At 38.2% G+C, this 19,779-nt stretch overlaps 1 protein-coding gene across 14 annotated transcripts in view; it reads left to right on the top strand.

Annotated features, from left to right (window-relative positions):
- CHRM2 (cholinergic receptor muscarinic 2) overlaps positions 1-19,779 on the top strand; it is a 148,673-nt gene that overhangs the window by 99,240 nt on the left and 29,654 nt on the right. For 6 of the 14 annotated variants that reach the window (XM_080552984.1, XM_080552976.1, XM_080552982.1 and 3 more), the window contains 2 exons: positions 854-2,289; positions 5,516-6,124. In XM_080552984.1, the coding sequence (XP_080409110.1) occupies positions 893-2,289; positions 5,516-5,540 (1,422 nt within the window). In that variant the 5' untranslated portion in view covers positions 854-892 and the 3' untranslated portion in view covers positions 5,541-6,124. Of the gene's footprint in view, positions 1-853; positions 2,331-5,515; positions 6,131-17,646; positions 17,754-17,852; positions 17,975-19,779 lie in introns of those variants that run through there. The other 8 variants (XM_080552978.1, XM_080552987.1, XM_080552977.1 and 5 more) reach the window with 5 other exon arrangements.

Raw genomic sequence — 19,779 nt, 5'->3', positions numbered from 1 at the left:
GGCACAAATGTCAAGAGGATGTACAAAACCACTTTGATTTCACTGAAAAGAAAAAAAGAAAGAGAGAGATAAAGAGAAAAAATAATTTGTAAACATCTAGCTAGACAGCCAGATTCACAGCTGAGGTGAGTCTACCAATTCTGTCGACTTTAATAGATCTGCCCCTTTTTTGTTTATCAGAAGACTAATAACTTCAGTTTGGCATAATGGTAAAATCTTTGCAAATGATGGAAAAAAAAAAAAAAAGAGGTAACAGCAGTGCAAGAAAGTTAAGAGGGAGAGATTACACAAACTTGCTCCATGAACCTTAAAAAAGCATACCCAGCAGGAACATGAAGGAAAGATGGAACCATAAGTCATTTTCTCATGATTAAACTCATGGTAAATCACACTTTCACCTTGGGTTATAAGAATGACATACTCCCAGAACTTCAGGACTTTATTTTATTTATTTATTTATTTATTTTTACTTGGAGGTGGCTTGAAATGAGCAAACTGAATTTTTATATTTGTAGGGAAGGGATCAATAAGCAGATCTTGTTACAAAATTTTCAAGTCATTCCTAGTTTTATAACTGGACAAAGAGAAAAATAGATGGGACAACTTAAAAATCTAGATATGGATTCAAATATAGTGTTTTTGTCACACAGCTACAGAAATCCTTTTTTCTATGTTATTCGAAAGGGTATATTATATGTTGCAATGTGTTTTCATTAGCATGAGAAGAATGATTCTTCTGCACTCAATCTTCTACCTTTAAATTCTTTCCAAGTAGTTTTTTCTGGAATCCATTTCCTAAAGGTAAAGGGACTGATTTCATAATGGTATATGTTTTCTTTTCTTTCCTCTGCAGGCTTAAGTGATAATTGAGTATCTTGTTAGCAGCACAGAAATGAATAACTCAACGTACATAAACTCTTCCACTGAAAATGTGATGGCTCTGGAGAGCCCCTATAAAACTGTTGAGGTGGTCTTCATTGTCCTGGTAGCAGGGTCTCTCAGTTTAGTCACCATAATTGGGAACATCCTGGTCATGGTGTCAATCAAAGTCAACAGGCACCTGCAGACTGTCAACAACTATTTCCTGTTCAGCTTGGCCTGCGCAGACTTGATCATTGGCATCTTTTCCATGAACCTGTATACACTCTACACTGTGATAGGCTACTGGCCCTTAGGGCCTGTGGTGTGTGACCTCTGGCTGGCTCTTGACTATGTGGTCAGCAATGCCTCTGTAATGAACCTCCTTATTATCAGTTTTGACAGATACTTTTGTGTCACCAAGCCTCTGACTTATCCTGTAAAGCGGACCACTAAGATGGCAGGCATGATGATTGCAGCTGCATGGGTGCTGTCCTTCATCCTGTGGGCCCCTGCGATTCTCTTCTGGCAGTTCATAGTAGGAGGAAGGACTGTCCCTGACAAGGAGTGCTACATCCAGTTTTTTTCCAACCCTGCTGTCACTTTTGGCACTGCCATTGCAGCTTTCTATTTACCTGTTATCATCATGACTGTTCTTTATTGGCAAATATCTCGAGCCAGCAAGAGTCGGATAAAGAAAGGGAAAAAAGAAGCTGCCCAAAACCAGGATCCAGTTTCCCCCAGCCTTGTTCAAGGTAAAATAGTGAAACCAAACAATAATAACATCCCAACCAGTGGGGATGGATTGGAACACAACAAAATTCAGAATGGAAAAACCACTGGAGAAACTGCGATGGAGAACTGTGTTCAAGGGGAGGAGAAAGACAGCTCCAATGACTCCACCTCAGTCAGTGTGGTTGCTTCCAACATGAAAGAGGATGAATCTGCCAAAGATGCCAGCCAGAATTCTGCCTCCCAAGACCATCTCAAAGTGGAGAACTCCAAGATGACATGCATCAGGATAGTCACGAAGTCTCAAAAGGGTGACAGTTGTGCTCCCACAAACACCACCGTGGAGATAGTAGGCACCAATGGAGAGGAAAAACAGAATAGTGTAGCCCGGAAAATCGTCAAGATGACAAAGCAGCCTGCCAAAAAGAAACCACCTCCTTCTAGAGAGAAAAAAGTAACAAGGACCATTCTGGCCATCCTGCTGGCCTTCATCATCACCTGGACCCCATACAACGTGATGGTGCTCATCCACAGTTTCTGCACATCCTGCATCCCTGGTACTGTATGGACCATAGGTTACTGGCTCTGTTATATCAACAGCACCATCAACCCTGCTTGTTATGCGCTCTGCAATGCTACTTTCAAGAAGACATTTAAGCACCTTCTTATGTGCCATTACAAGAATATAGGAGCTACAAGGTAAAAATAATAATACAAATAATAAAAATAATAACAGAAAAGGTGAAGAATTTCTAAATTAAATAATAAAGCAAACAAATAAACAACAATGCCGTAGCACTTTATGCTCTACTATGGAATGTGCAATCCGGGATGTTAGTGGAAATATTGAGATGGGGCATCTGCTCCACTCCTGAGAACTACACTTAAAACTTTTTTTTCTTTTTATTAATTGCTGACAATAAATCTTGAGGACATGAGGATGTTTTGAGGAGTTATTCAAGTATATGATCTGGAGACAGTTACTTTCTGAGAGTATTTTGCAGAAGGGCTTTAGAATCTATGTGGTTTTTTGTTTTGTTTTGTTTTTTTGTCATTGTGTGTAAAATACTCTTTTCTGTGTGTTTAAGAGGTCTTCATATAAGGAAAAGAAATGAGGCAACTTTTAAAATAACTATGTGGAAGAAGCATATAGGCTTGGAAGGACTTTACATAATCCAAATCATAACAAAAAGTTTCCAAAGCTCAAGGTTGTCTAAAGTTTTTGTCTATGTTATCTGAGAACCTTAATGTTCTGTAAATCATGCTGAAAGATATTTTATGTTGTTTATGATGCTCCCATTTCCAAAACTGCATCATTTCTGAACGCATAATTCTGCTCAACATGTAACCATTGCCTAACATCTGTATCAAAGTCTGCTACTTGCCCCCTTCTAGGGGATTTTGTCCCATGATCTCTCCACCAAGTAAAAATAAAAGTGAAAAAAGACATCCTTTCCAGATTGCTAAATCCCAGAATTGTTTCAGCACCCATGTAAACCAAAGCTTCTGAGACTATTTTGTTCAGTTTGTTTGTCATATGAAATCTACCCATGGATTTGTCTTTCACTTCCATTAACCTTCCCCTCCCTTTTGTACTTTCTTTAAGATGCAAAGACTGAATATCAAAAGAAGTTGTAAATTCAAAGGTCTCATCAAGTCAGCCATGATGGTGGCCAAATGAAGGGCCTCAGCTGAAGCATAGAAACAAGCTTATTACTAGGAAAATAGAGATTACATCCTTTAAAGTTGGATGTACAGATGAAGATGTATGTTTAGGTGCTACAGAATGAATAGTCAATATTAGATGACTATGCTCTTGACCAGCCAAACGGTGATTCTCATTCACTTACTGATGAAAAAATGAGATTAACTGATGTGCCCACTTAGATCATGCTCTGCCTAAGACCTTAGTGTGAAACCAGGGTCCTATCTAGATGTATCCTGGACAAGATGTTTACTTTGTGGAAAAGATATTAGCTACTTTGCCTTTTGTACCAGCTAGGAGCAATATTTTCACCGTATGCCAAGGGATAATACTAATAAAAAGGCAGAGAATAAAACAGAAATTACTAAAAAACAGGTACTGAAATAGTCTGGAAGAGAAGCTGGTAAGGGCCATGTTCAAATATTATCTGATACTCTGTACCTGCTCAAATCCAGATTCTTTCTGCCTGGCAAAGAATTTTTTATTTCAATATTTGACATTTATTGTAGCACAACTGAGCACTGTGTAGATAGGTCAAAGTATATCAGATTACTGAAAACAGATATTGTCTGTGAGTGTTGCATATTCCAGTTACCTCCTTCTTTGTAACTTTCACTTCCAGGCACTAGTGAAGTTACACCTACACGTTCTGTTATCCAAAAAGTAGCTTGCTGCATAGACAGTCTTCTGAGAGACTGTATTCTGGAGTGAAAGCCACCAACCGAGACACTAAAGCATTTTATTATTTCATGTTAACACATAAGAGTCTTCCAAAATAAACTTTAGAATAGAAGCATTCAAGATTGTGGGAAAATTAATCTTGCAGGCTGAAGTTTTACATTTGACAAGCTTATTGGAAGAGAGTGTTGAAGCACTTTGGCAATCTGACAATATTCATGTTTCAAAGTACAAGTTCCTGGCAGAAAGGGAAAATGAAGAAGATTAAACTGCAGTAAATTAAGGCCACATTAAATTTAGGATTAATACATCTTACTATGCATTCATTGATTTTATACATCTAGTGACTTCATCCTAATGCATCTAAGTGTCTCCATGCAGCCAAGGATCTAAATTTGCAACCCTCACCCACATTGAGCCACATTTGCTATCATAAACTTCATCTTACTGCTTCTAAGGAAAAATTACTCAGTGGTAAGGTTTGCAAAATTGAGTGCAACTTGTCTTTCAAAACTACATCCACTAGGCTTACCTTGACAGGTCAAGAGAAGGAGTTACATGATCATTTCTACATCATTCATTCTCTTAGAGAGTTAAAAATCCAGGTTAAGGGGGAAAAAATATCAAAAAAAAGATCTGTTCATTTTCTAAATCTTATTTCTTTAGAAATTTTCATAAAAGAAACTCACCTGTTCCTTTCAGAATGTAATGAAAATATTAATAGCACAGACACACAAAATGGGAAAAAATGTTTTGATTATTATTTCACCTTTTAGCTTCCATTTTCCAGCAGGTGTGCAAATGCTTTATTCTCTCCATTGAAGTTTTCACTTTTTTATAAATGATGAATTTTTCCAACAGCTGAGGACTCTTCTACAGATTAAGTGTAAACTAAATGTGATGTGATGACACTCAACACACCATGCAGAGAAAGATTTATTTTGGGGCCAGCATTCATGAAACAAAGAGTGACAGACCAGTGTGAAGTTTTCTGGAACTTTTCCTTAGAATCACCCCCACTTTTGATACTTTTGATCCTTTTGAAAAGGCAAAATTCTTTTTTGCGTGTGTGTTATTGCATATTTAAATGTTTGCAAGAGACATAATCCTGTGTGTTTCCACCTTGTTCTATGGTACATCAACATTTGCAGCTGATTAAAATTGTAAAAATACATGAAATAATGTACCTACACATGTACAGACAGGCATGCAAAGACACACCAACATGTTTTATATACGTGGAAAATAATCATCTAACATTCAAGATGTTGCATGCAATTATTGTGTCTACGTTATGCTTGATGGCAGCAGGTGGGATTTGCAGAGCCAGCTCTTACTAATGACACTCTGTGTCCTGTCCTGAAGGTAGAGAGGATAGCAGAGCCTGCCCTGAGACACTGGGAACTTCTCAGGTCTGTGGCTGGTCATGGCTCAGTAAGATAAAACACAGGATAATCTTTCAGGGCCACATAAGAATTTGTCCTTTTGAACATCTCTTGAGCTCTCATCTCTTTGCTTTGTGTCCCAAACCACGTTCACTAGGTTTCACTTCCCTTCTGAAAGATAGTTCTGCAAGATGTAGATGTCGGTCTCGAAGAGCAGCGCTCCCTGGGCTCCTCTTCTGGCTTCCCTGGCTGTTACCCACGCTCCGTCCACCCCACGGCCCCTAGAGACCCCGCTGCTGGTGCTGCCATGTCTTCATCCTGGGCTTGGCCAGAGGATCCCGTCAGCATATCTACACTGTATGCTGCACTGGCCACTTTGGTTTCACATATAAATTCAGAAAACTGTGAGGATGAATCATGAAAAAAAATAATACAAAAATAACAACAAAAACCAACAACAAATACTGCAGCGAACCCTTCTCACCCTCTCCTTATCGTCCTCTTAATCTTTTCCAGAAGCAACTAAAAATAAAAAGGCCCAATCCTTCACAGTATCCCTGCTGCAGCAGGGTTTGTCCCATTGGCAGCCCATCAGGGGTGAACCGTTCTGCCATGGGCCATCCCTTCTTTCGCTCTCCAGGGAGAGGACAACAGCCTGGGGATGTGTCAGTCCAACTGGCACCTTCTCTGAGTTTTAAGGACATCTGTGGTTAAAAACAAAAAGGAAAAAAAAAAAAAAAAAAAAGAGAGAAGAAAAAGAAGAAAAAAAAAGGAGTTTCCAAAAAAGAAGTTTCCAAAGCTCAAGGTTGTCTAAAGTTTTTGTCTATGTTATCTGAGAACCTTAATGTTCTGTAAATCATGCTGAAAGATATTTTATGTTGTTTATGATGCTCCCATTTCCAAAACTGCATCATTTCTGAACGCATAATTCTGCTCAACATGTAACCATTGCCTAACATCTGTATCAAAGTCTGCTACTTGCCCCCTTCTAGGGGATTTTGTCCCATGATCTCTCCACCAAGTAAAAATAAAAGTGAAAAAAGACATCCTTTCCAGATTGCTAAATCCCAGAATTGTTTCAGCACCCATGTAAACCAAAGCTTCTGAGACTATTTTGTTCAGTTTGTTTGTCATATGAAATCTACCCATGGATTTGTCTTTCACTTCCATTAACCTTCCCCTCCCTTTTGTACTTTCTTTAAGATGCAAAGACTGAATATCAAAAGAAGTTGTAAATTCAAAGGTCTCATCAAGTCAGCCATGATGGTGGCCAAATGAAGGGCCTCAGCTGAAGCATAGAAACAAGCTTATTACTAGGAAAATAGAGATTACATCCTTTAAAGTTGGATGTACAGATGAAGATGTATGTTTAGGTGCTACAGAATGAATAGTCAATATTAGATGACTATGCTCTTGACCAGCCAAACGGTGATTCTCATTCACTTACTGATGAAAAAATGAGATTAACTGATGTGCCCACTTAGATCATGCTCTGCCTAAGACCTTAGTGTGAAACCAGGGTCCTATCTAGATGTATCCTGGACAAGATGTTTACTTTGTGGAAAAGATATTAGCTACTTTGCCTTTTGTACCAGCTAGGAGCAATATTTTCACCGTATGCCAAGGGATAATACTAATAAAAAGGCAGAGAATAAAACAGAAATTACTAAAAAACAGGTACTGAAATAGTCTGGAAGAGAAGCTGGTAAGGGCCATGTTCAAATATTATCTGATACTCTGTACCTGCTCAAATCCAGATTCTTTCTGCCTGGCAAAGAATTTTTTATTTCAATATTTGACATTTATTGTAGCACAACTGAGCACTGTGTAGATAGGTCAAAGTATATCAGATTACTGAAAACAGATATTGTCTGTGAGTGTTGCATATTCCAGTTACCTCCTTCTTTGTAACTTTCACTTCCAGGCACTAGTGAAGTTACACCTACACGTTCTGTTATCCAAAAAGTAGCTTGCTGCATAGACAGTCTTCTGAGAGACTGTATTCTGGAGTGAAAGCCACCAACCGAGACACTAAAGCATTTTATTATTTCATGTTAACACATAAGAGTCTTCCAAAATAAACTTTAGAATAGAAGCATTCAAGATTGTGGGAAAATTAATCTTGCAGGCTGAAGTTTTACATTTGACAAGCTTATTGGAAGAGAGTGTTGAAGCACTTTGGCAATCTGACAATATTCATGTTTCAAAGTACAAGTTCCTGGCAGAAAGGGAAAATGAAGAAGATTAAACTGCAGTAAATTAAGGCCACATTAAATTTAGGATTAATACATCTTACTATGCATTCATTGATTTTATACATCTAGTGACTTCATCCTAATGCATCTAAGTGTCTCCATGCAGCCAAGGATCTAAATTTGCAACCCTCACCCACATTGAGCCACATTTGCTATCATAAACTTCATCTTACTGCTTCTAAGGAAAAATTACTCAGTGGTAAGGTTTGCAAAATTGAGTGCAACTTGTCTTTCAAAACTACATCCACTAGGCTTACCTTGACAGGTCAAGAGAAGGAGTTACATGATCATTTCTACATCATTCATTCTCTTAGAGAGTTAAAAATCCAGGTTAAGGGGGAAAAAATATCAAAAAAAAGATCTGTTCATTTTCTAAATCTTATTTCTTTAGAAATTTTCATAAAAGAAACTCACCTGTTCCTTTCAGAATGTAATGAAAATATTAATAGCACAGACACACAAAATGGGAAAAAATGTTTTGATTATTATTTCACCTTTTAGCTTCCATTTTCCAGCAGGTGTGCAAATGCTTTATTCTCTCCATTGAAGTTTTCACTTTTTTATAAATGATGAATTTTTCCAACAGCTGAGGACTCTTCTACAGATTAAGTGTAAACTAAATGTGATGTGATGACACTCAACACACCATGCAGAGAAAGATTTATTTTGGGGCCAGCATTCATGAAACAAAGAGTGACAGACCAGTGTGAAGTTTTCTGGAACTTTTCCTTAGAATCACCCCCACTTTTGATACTTTTGATCCTTTTGAAAAGGCAAAATTCTTTTTTGCGTGTGTGTTATTGCATATTTAAATGTTTGCAAGAGACATAATCCTGTGTGTTTCCACCTTGTTCTATGGTACATCAACATTTGCAGCTGATTAAAATTGTAAAAATACATGAAATAATGTACCTACACATGTACAGACAGGCATGCAAAGACACACCAACATGTTTTATATACGTGGAAAATAATCATCTAACATTCAAGATGTTGCATGCAATTATTGTGTCTACGTTATGCTTGATGGCAGCAGGTGGGATTTGCAGAGCCAGCTCTTACTAATGACACTCTGTGTCCTGTCCTGAAGGTAGAGAGGATAGCAGAGCCTGCCCTGAGACACTGGGAACTTCTCAGGTCTGTGGCTGGTCATGGCTCAGTAAGATAAAACACAGGATAATCTTTCAGGGCCACATAAGAATTTGTCCTTTTGAACATCTCTTGAGCTCTCATCTCTTTGCTTTGTGTCCCAAACCACGTTCACTAGGTTTCACTTCCCTTCTGAAAGATAGTTCTGCAAGATGTAGATGTCGGTCTCGAAGAGCAGCGCTCCCTGGGCTCCTCTTCTGGCTTCCCTGGCTGTTACCCACGCTCCGTCCACCCCACGGCCCCTAGAGACCCCGCTGCTGGTGCTGCCATGTCTTCATCCTGGGCTTGGCCAGAGGATCCCGTCAGCATATCTACACTGTATGCTGCACTGGCCACTTTGGTTTCACATATAAATTCAGAAAACTGTGAGGATGAATCATGAAAAAAAATAATACAAAAATAACAACAAAAACCAACAACAAATACTGCAGCGAACCCTTCTCACCCTCTCCTTATCGTCCTCTTAATCTTTTCCAGAAGCAACTAAAAATAAAAAGGCCCAATCCTTCACAGTATCCCTGCTGCAGCAGGGTTTGTCCCATTGGCAGCCCATCAGGGGTGAACCGTTCTGCCATGGGCCATCCCTTCTTTCGCTCTCCAGGGAGAGGACAACAGCCTGGGGATGTGTCAGTCCAACTGGCACCTTCTCTGAGTTTTAAGGACATCTGTGGTTAAAAACAAAAAGGAAAAAAAAAAAAAAAAAAAAGAGAGAAGAAAAAGAAGAAAAAAAAAGGAGAGAGAGAAAGAAGAAGCTGAAGCAATATTGAGAAATCTGTTTTCCAATGAGTACAAAACCTGAGGAAAATTTGTCAGCTGCTTTGTTTGGATTTTTCATTTGATTTATTAGAAATCTTGAGGATTCGTTTGGAGACAGCAGTGTTTGAACATTGCCTGATGAAAAATAGTCCAAAACCAACAAACGCATTTATATAGGTCAGATTTCTTTCTTATAGGTCTTTCTTTCTTTCTGGTTTGCCTCACAAATTCTCATGGGGGCAGGAGTTTTCAAATGGACCCCAGAGATCAGTTGTTTGTTATCCACAAAGTGCCATGGGAACAAAAGCAACAGCTAAATCTATCATCCCTCTGTTTTATATCTTTCTGGTGGAAGAAAACATATTGACAAGAGGAGGCCTCCTGTGGTTGGGGTGAGAACAACCCACCCACTGGTGAGAAGACTTCTGGTTGTCCCAGCTGCTCCTGACCATCACAAATAGGACAGAGGCAGAAGGGGATGGACCCTTTTTTGTTTTGTTTTGTTTCATCTCCTGATGGATTTGAACATGTCCCTTGCCTGTGCTGCAGTAAGGCTTGCTAGTAAACTCACTTCCATAGATTTTTATTTTTATTTTTTTTATTTTGATCCCTGCTCTGCATTCCTGTTGATGTGGCAGCTGCCTGGGTAGAGAGCACCTGGTTTCTGCAATGTCACTGAGGTGGCACACTTTGAGTTTTTCTTCTCAGATAACAGCACCTCACCTGGCCACTCCTGTTACCCAAAACCATTTCTGGTACTGGCCTTGCAGGACCAAGTTGCTCAAGCATCCTCACAGCCACATTATGATGTAAGGCTGGCATTATGCAGTTGGTGGGAGGCAGAAAACATGCTGTTAAGATTTGTTTTCCTTCCCTGACCTTACAAAAATTCCTAAAGATCTTTATTTTTTTGAAAAATCATGATGCTTCCTGTGCAAAGCCAAACTCTTGTGAAAGAAACAGCAGGAAAAAAAGCTCTTCGTCTCTGGGTTGGGGAGTGGGGAAGAGGTGGTTGACAGGTCGTAGGTCTAGAGTCTAGTAGCCTTCGATATTTTTAAATCTCTCCTCCTGGATGGCTCTGTACTCACAGTTGACAGCAAGGTAAAGAGTAGAAACTGATCAGCTAAAAAGATGCAAGACTTTTTTCCCCTCTGGATCTACAGATCTTTTATACAACTTGTCTAGAAACACTTGCTAATGAAAGTATATATTTCTATACAATACTCCATTTATCTTTCCTGTATATCATGAAAGACTTCTAAGAAATCATTTTTTTTAATTTATAGAAAATCTTTCCCTGAGAGAAGCTGATAGATGGTCCTTAATTTGCAGTGGCTTCTTTTTTCATTGCTCTGCCTCTTTCCTCTTTTGACACAGTCTTGAAAAAAAAGCTTTCTTTCTCCCTCTCTTTACTATTTGTCACCTGTGTTTTAGCTACAGGTGTGTAGTTTCTCTTACTTTTAAGATACTGTGAATGCTGGTATTCAAATTCTTTAATCCCAGCAAAAATACTGCCTTCTCCAGCATGCAAATCTCTCTCCAATGAAGTCCAGCATACTGTGTGGAGTGAGAAGTTTCATAAATTCTTTCTGCATGGGATTTGATTTGGAAAGAAGAAAATTCCTCACATGAAACAAAGTCAAATCAATTCTCTTCCTCCCCAGTTTTGTTATGTACGTGTGAGAAACAACAGTGGATGATAGCAAAGACTCAATATTCTCATAGTGAAATATCAAGAAGCAACATGCATGGATTTATTTTATGCCTTGTACAATGGTAAGGCAATCTTCCCTTCCTTTGAATCCCTTTTTATTACCAAGCTTACTAGCAGAGTGTTCACTCAGAAACCATGCCTAAGAAAGTAATTATAGCAAGACTGAGTTGGACATCAATCATTTACCACAAGCAATGCAATTATTGCTCCTTTACTTTTGCTTCCTTCCTTTGCTATGGCCCCTTTTTCTACATCACGGAACTAGTGGGTTACACATGCATATCAGTCCTCCTGGGTTTCATATTTCAGGATACTGGGTAGATTTGTTAGACATATTTCATTCCAGTATCAACTGAATAAAGAAAAAAAAAAAAAAAAGTGTCTTTTCCCCTTCCAAAGCTCTGTTTAACCTCAAAAATGTAATTGGGTGAGATGAAATTAGGTGGGATGCAATTTCATCTTTTTCCTATTTTTACAGAGAGTTATTTTATAGGTTTTTTTGTTTGGTTGTTTTTTGTTGTTTTGGGGGGATAGACGGGGGTTTGGTTTGGTTTAGTTTCTTTGGACAGTACTTGCAAAGAAGCACATAGAAACTCTTTTCTTTTAGATGCCCCAAAGTGCTCTTACTCTCTGAGAGAACCAGCTGTGGGTGGTGTATGAGGCAGTAAGGACATGATGTGTGTTACAGTGGACTTGGGAAGGAAGGATTTCACTGAGTTTTTAGCCTTTGGACAGGTTCACCTGGCAGCTTAAAAGAAAGTGCAGGGGCACAAGTTTGGCATGCCCTAATTTTGTAAAAGAATAGATGGGTCATGGTTGGATTGGTTTTTTTTCCACCCCTCCTGGCTCATGTAGGCCACAGGAGTAGGGAAGGAATTTCTGCCACCATTGGCTCTGTCGTTACACCTCTACCCTAAACACAGCCCTTCTCTGAAGCACAGCACTGTAGTAGTGGTAGTAATAATAAAAACAATACTGGAGAGAGTGCCATGGTTTCCAATAAACAGACCTTCTTATACATTGTCCCTTAATTTTGGTGGCACTTTACAGAGGTGGTTGGTAAGTTAGAGACTAGTAGTTTGTAAATACCTTTAGAAAGTGTGTTTTAACATGACCAACAGCATATCTTGTCTATGTACAGAAATAATACAGTATGTGTACTACTATTCAGATTAGGTTATAATGTAAATATATCTACAATGAATGTCCAATTATTCTTCAAGCTCTATGTATGAGGAAGAACCTCATCTCTTCTTGAGATTTTTTTTAACTTAAGGGTATGGCAAACCTGTCATTCATTTATATATATATTAAAAATAAAAATAAAAAGTTAAAATAACTGCATTCTTTTCTTCAAAAGTGAAAAATACGGCAAAGAAGAAGGGAATGCATTGCATGTATATGATACCCAAAGTCATATGGTTAGACTGGGAACCGATGCTCTTACAAGTTGGGGACTGGTCAAATTCTTGATGCTATACATTTGATCTCATATAAATAAGATAAGCACAAGTTTATGGTTAGCTGTGTAAAGCTGACCAATTTGACTATATATATACATTATATATTTATATGCTGTATAGATATATACATATTATATACAACATTCACACAATGAAAGCAAAGTTTGATAAAGTCATATTAACTGGGAAATTGGATGTAATGTGCTCCATTTGGAGGAAAAATATATGTTTTATTCAGCAACATTCAAACATTATGCAGGATGAAGGAAGAAGGTGCTTTACCAAAACAACTCATGAAGGACAGAGGTTTGAAATATCTTGAAGACACAACTAAAATTACATGCAATATCTATGTATGTACTTCTGCTGAGTTGTATTCCTAGTTAAGTATTACATTAAACAACAAGTTATAACAATAATAAAAATGTTTTTGTATGTGGAATCCCTGTTTTGTTTTGTTTTCTTTTCTTTTTACTGAGTGAAATACCCTGTAAAATGCAAAATAGCATAACAAATGAAGAAAAATAGTTTCCCTACAGTAGCCACAGCAGTGAGTGACTGTAGTAATTAAGAGAATAATTCTAACTTTCTTTTCCATTGGCCTTCTAGGCAAGTGTGAAATTCATGAGATGTCTAGAGAACTATTTAACTTGTCCTTGTCTTGTCCACATCTCTCTTCCCCATACAGTTCACCTCTTCTGGTGACTCTGCTTCCCACCGAAGATTTTAACCTTTAACTGCAAGATCTCCTCAGTAATCTGATGAGGATCTCTGAGAAAATATTCCTCCATATATTTCTGCCATCTAACAGTATTGAAAGAGAATAGGTATGACTCTCTTGTACCCATCCTGTGAAATCAAAATGAAAGAAGTTTGTAGTGAATTTTGGGGGAAGATGGCACCACTAGCACCTAAATATATTTTGATCTACTGTTGCTTTATGAATACAAACCTAGCTGCATGGCAATCCTAGAAAGTGTCTGGGAATAGTATAAAGCACATAGGCTGCATATTTTTAGCTCCTCAGGGTCTCAGAACACTCTCTCACCCCCAACATGGGACCAGACAGGGCTCCGATGCAGAAGAAAAAGCCAGTGGTAATGACTGGAGACCATTCCTGCCCAGGTAAATTGGGCTTTTGGTGGACAGTCAGTCTGGTAATTTGACGAGTGATTTGAGTGTCATCAAGAGAGGGTCTCTTGGGCATAGTGGGTACATCACCTCTGTAAGGATACTTCAGACATTGGTAACTGCTGCAGGTGGGATATTAATCCATCAACTCCAGAGTAGAAACAATTAATTTTGATAAGATATTCCATTCTCCTTTTAAATATATCCTTTTAAAATATTTTAATATTCTTACTGTTTCTACCTTCTGAAGACCTTACACCCATCTTTGCCCTCTGTCTGACACTTCCCACCACTGCTCTTTCCTCTGTTGTTCCTTTAGTCCAAGCTCATGTTCAGCCATTTCACCATCATGCTGTCCATAATCTTTCTACAACAAAAGACAGAAAAGCCCATCTTTGTTTTTCTTAAAATAATCAGCTAAATTTATGTTTGAATATATTTATTCACTTTTTTTGTATTTAAATCTCTTGCATTCTGCAAACCATATACTTTACTGATAGTGTTGCAAGGTGGGAAAACACTGTTACAGATCTTTCACATATAGATCCCAATGGTCAGAAAACACTTGTCAAGTTCAAACTAGAAACACAAATAATTATTTGAACTCTTTTTCCAAGCCACCATGTATCTAATTCTGAATCATCTCTTCTGTTCAATTCCATTTCTTCTATTCAATTCCATCTCTTACCCAGCAGATTACCGGTTTCAGTTCCTGTTTTGATAACCAGCATATCACAGAACCATATGCATAACTTGAATTGTCAGTATACCACTCTGGTCCAAATAATTCTCTCACACACACGTTATACCATCCTATAATTGCCAACATATGGCTTCAGGGGGGCCTCAAGATGCTGATGGTGAGAGCTGTAACAGATGGAAGAGGTTTCTGTAAATATGAGGGTTAACTTCCAAATGGATAGAGTTGCCAATCCTATTTGAAATGCAGAATGACAGGCCAAGACTTAAAACCCTTCATTATATGTTTTGGAGGGCAGTATCCAACCCCACCTTTTTTCCAGAATGTACTTTTTTTTTTCTTTCTTTCTTTTTTTTTTTTTATTTGTACATAGGCTTTAAATTCACTTAAAATTACATAAAACCTACAATAAGAGTACATACAAATCCAGAGCACTGAAGCTGTTGTTTGTCTTCCCAGAGAAGGTTCAGATGCACTAACCACACATATTTTGAAAACTCATCACACACAAGGAAAAGGGGATACAGTTGGTGCCAAACTGCTCATCTCCCTGACTAAGTCACTCGCTCAGGTTCATTGTTTCACTGCTGGGATGTGAACAAGGTTACCTTTTTCTTTAAAAATGTAGACTCACACTCAATCACAATAAACATCACCATCTGAACCTCTATATATAGCCAGTAATTATGGTTAATAATGTAATATCTAGTGGCTTCATCCTCCCCCCTCTGGAGAGAGAACTTCAGACAACATTCCCCAGACCAGTAGTGTTTTTATTCAGTGTTTTTCTCTGAGGCCTTTTATTAGCAGAAAAGATTGTGAAGTATAACTGTTTTCTGTTCACTGTGTTCTGGAAACACCCTGAGAAAATCAATACAGAGAAATGCTACTATTTTGTAAATCCATTAACTCTGTTTATGGCCTTTTGCCAGCCATTGTATGCACTGTCTAGACATGGAAACCTACTTGGCTGTGCCAGGATATGGACTTTGCCGCCTTCTCCTCGATGGAGCTTGCCAACTTCATTTCTACCAACACACAGAATCAGGGGGAATAATAAAAGCAGCAAGAAAGATATCAAAGAAACAGAGCAAAAAGAGTAGTCCTTTCCTTCTGTCCTTAATCATAGCTCTCTTCCTTCTTTCCTCTTCCCTCCTTTGTTTCTTCCTTCTTTCTTTCCTCCCTCCCTCCCCCACCCCCTTTCTTTTTTTCCTTTCTCTGAAGTGTCTCAGCTAACTCTGTGGGTTTCACTCTCTCATTAACAGCTTGCTAAAGGTGCTGAATAAATCACTATGAAAGCAAAGCCTTTGGCTTAAAAATGTGAAACAATGTGGGAGGGAAGGAGGCAAGGAAGAATGCCTCGAAAAGCTCTTGAGTTAATTCATTGCAGTTTAGAGACCAAAGGCTTTCCTTGCCTCCCACCATAATCACTACTATGATTTCACCTGCTGTTGAAAAATGCTCGGGAGCAGGGCTGAGCAGGGGTGATTGAATGCATACAGCACAGCAGCGATATTCATAAATGGAAGTGTTATTGGTGGTAGCTGCACCAAATCATTTTCTGTGAGTATGGGAATAATAGATCTGTAGCCTCATAAAATTCTTCCTGATAAAACTCCAACCTAAAAAAAAAAAAAAAGAATAGGGAACAAGGTCAAAGCAGTTAAATCCTTCCAACACAGAAGGTATAGCTCACCTCCCTTTGCAAATGTGAAGACTGATAGGTCCAGAGGAATGCCAGCAGCACCATGGCACAAGATTTTCTTTCTGTGAAAGCCATGTTCTTGGGCACAAATTAAGATATTCCTCGGTCTTTCGGCCAACCTGTCTTTTGGGGTAACATGGGCTAAGCTACTAGACTTCAGCTCTCCTGCCAGGAGCCAATGGGTAAGGATGAGAACAAAATTCAGTGGATGCAGGTTTAGTTATTAAAATAGTAGATGTGATATTTCAAATATGGATATCAAATCACAGATTTTATTGTTTCCTTCCTAAAGCAGGAAAAAGTAAAGAAACCAAAAGTTTCCAGTGGTTTTAATAGGTATATTTTCTGTGACACATTTGGAAAAAAAATTCAGTTGTACACAAGGCTGGGCAAATGTCTTCTGTGTGGTGGATCCCATATCACGCTAAGAAGCCTGGACTTCGACAATTACAAAATAAAGGGGTTGGTTTTAGTGAAACTTTTTCCACTATAAAATTCTGATTTGTTAAATTCTTTTTTTGTTTTTTTGTTTGTTTGGGAGGTCAATTTCAAAGTATTGCCTCATTTTGAAAAATTTTAGGAAAAGTCCAAGTTTTCTTAAGAGACTGGCATAAGACTTTCCTTAAAAAGTTCATCAAAGTTCCCCAAAGACAATCAGCACAATTATGTATTTATGAACATTTATGTAAGTACTACACTAAAACTTTGGACCCTGTAAATGGAAGCTATGTACAAAAGGGAAAAATATATATTTTAAAAGATAAAAGTTAAAATGTGTGTTAATCCCTGAGCAGATACAGTTCAGAGTGGAAGAGGTCAGAAAGTGAAAGTCAATGGTGTTTGCAAAGAACTATGAAGCCAGCATAGAACAGTTGCGAAAGGCAAGAAATGAAGATGAGATAAGTCACACTTCAGATGTCGATAGTAAAGCACACTCCTACGGGCAATTTAGAGACATAACTTTCTCTAGGACAGGATCCTTATTAAAATGGTTTAAGTAATCTTTGGATAGAGTAGTCTCTGCCTGTATTAAAGATAGGTAGAGGCAAGGGGACTAGCTCGGAAAACCTTCTCTCAAAGAGCTTCCATTAAACAAGATTAATCCTGACCCAGGTACGCATTGGCCCCAGGATTTCAGTCTTCGTGCGATTTTACAGACACAGCTGTAACAATAGATACAGTAACTGCTCTTATGGTGGGGAAAATTGCTGCCTAATGATTAATTAGTTATTAGTGCTCACACTTACTGTCACAATCTTGGATGTACTTCTTTGGATTTGGGCTGTGCAAGACATGGGATAAAATTTAGAGGTTGGAGGAAAGGAGAGAAATCTGTTATGTTTCAAAGGATGTATGAAGGAAAATTAAATAAATTAAATAATAATTAGTTACTTATGCTTTTACTCTGCATTCAGGAGTGTCTGCATCCCTCTGGGAGGACATTTGGTTCTTGTAATAGCTACTGCTGATGCTGCAATGTCCAGCCTTGCATGTCCTTGAGCACAGCAGAGCCACCTTTGAGGTAAGTTTCCTGAGGACATATGAAAACAGTCTTCTTTCCATGCTCTGGTTGTATCACTCATGGCTGACATGGAGTTGCCTTTCTCACCCCCCACACAAGCTCTTCAGGTGAAGTGAACAAAAGAAATATGTTCCAGTCTTTGCCACTCCTGCTTGGTGCAATGTAAACTGGAAAGGGCAGAGCAGCACCTCTCTGCTAACACCATTTGGCATCCCCAACACGTTAGCTTCTCTCCATGACTCCTTATTAGCATGCATTTTACTGACTGTGCTAGGAATGTCACTTTGCAATAACATTACTACATATGAATACTAACCTGAAATGAGACAAGTCTTACAAAGGAAATTGCTAATCTGATTGCAAGGGACTAATGTGACAAAACCCCAAAAGACAAGGAAGTTTCTGTACACATTTTCCATTCACATCCTTCCCTCCCTTCCCCTCCTTTACAAATTGGGCAGAAGGGACAAAAAATCTAACTGATTTGGATTCAATTCCATACAAGATGATGTTCTTCCTGTTACACTGGACAGTTAGGTTGTGATTGTGATGGATATAAGCAATGAATATAATGATAAAAAGAAAAAATCCACCCTCGGTTGTTAATTTGTCAGAAGAAACCCCGAGACTTTAGTTTAAAATAATTTCATTTGCAAAAGCTATCACATGTTGTATTAGCTTTTGCCTATTGTTCAGAGTTACCTCTTCTAAGGGGTTTATATTCCATTAAGTTATTGGACTAATCATAAAACAGTAATTCCTAAGGGGCTCAGAAAGTGCTGATTATCTTCTAATGAGATAAAGTACCTCTCATCTCTAGGTCACTGCCTTGAAATCATTGCTAGATCCTCAGTGGCTAAACATGTTCACAATCTGTTGATTACAAAATACATTAATAGTGGTGACTACTGCTGCCCCAGAGCAAAGTACTTAAATGAAGAACCTAGATGAAAATGTAGAACTTTGGTAGGGAGGACTATAGTTTTTATCTTTCATTTCTGCTATTTTTCATCAGGTCAGCAGTTCACGTGAAACAAATTCAAAACTAACTTTCAGCTCAGACCAAATATGAGCCCAGTAACAGTTTCTAAATACATCTCACCCACGTATTTGTCAGGAAATTGTATTACTGTGAATTTTTATTTCAATGTCATACCTCTAGTGACATGAGTCAGAAAAGCAGTCCAAAACCAGAAATGAAAAAATGAGTAAAAATGAAAATTTCATTTAACACAATATTATCATATATCCATTGCTTTTTTGTATATATTTCCATATGGTGTTATGACAAGTCAGTGGGAGTCAGGCTTCATATAACACACAATTTTAAACACATATTTTTTGCAGGATATCCTATTTCATGGGAAGTTATAGAAATATATATTTTTTTCTAAGCCTAAACAAAACAAAACAGAAAACTAATTTCTGAGTTCTCCATGAATTGGAAATTCCATATTTCAATATCTGATATTTACATATCTTCTTCATATACTTATATACATATATATGCACAACTGAAAATACTTTTCAGTCTCACTGAAAAAGCTGAAGACCAGGATTTTGACATGCTGGACACTGTACACAAGTAAACACAGAAGCTGAAGTATAAATAACTACCTTTTCCTTAGTATAAATATTTTTGCAAGATTTATATTAAAACTTGTATTAAATGTAATTATGCAGCGGGTATGGTTTAAACAGAACAAAAATGAAATCTGTTATTCTAAACTTCAGGAAAACACTGGAAAGCAATCTTTCTTTCCTAGTCTAGAGCACAGATGTTTGCTGTCCCAATTTTGTGTTGTTCCTCAGGTGAGGGGAGGTGGCTGAGCCTTTCCTTGGTGCCTGGTACACCCATGCCGCTCCAGACTCCAAGCAGCAATGGTCCCTTGCAAGGGTTTATGCCACCTGAGCAAGGTCAAGGACCTTTGCAAGGCAAGAAGGGTGCTCTCCTCTCTGCACAGCCTGGGTGCCAGATTCTTTGCACTCCTCTCTTTCAGGAGAACAGCTCTGTGTACTGATCAGA

This window comes from Anser brachyrhynchus (genome assembly GCF_964034855.1).
Source record: "Anser brachyrhynchus genome assembly, chromosome: 1".
NCBI lineage: Eukaryota > Metazoa > Chordata > Aves > Anseriformes > Anatidae > Anser > Anser brachyrhynchus.
Note: the sequence above shows the minus strand (reverse complement) of the source record. Positions and strands in the feature narration are given on the sequence as shown.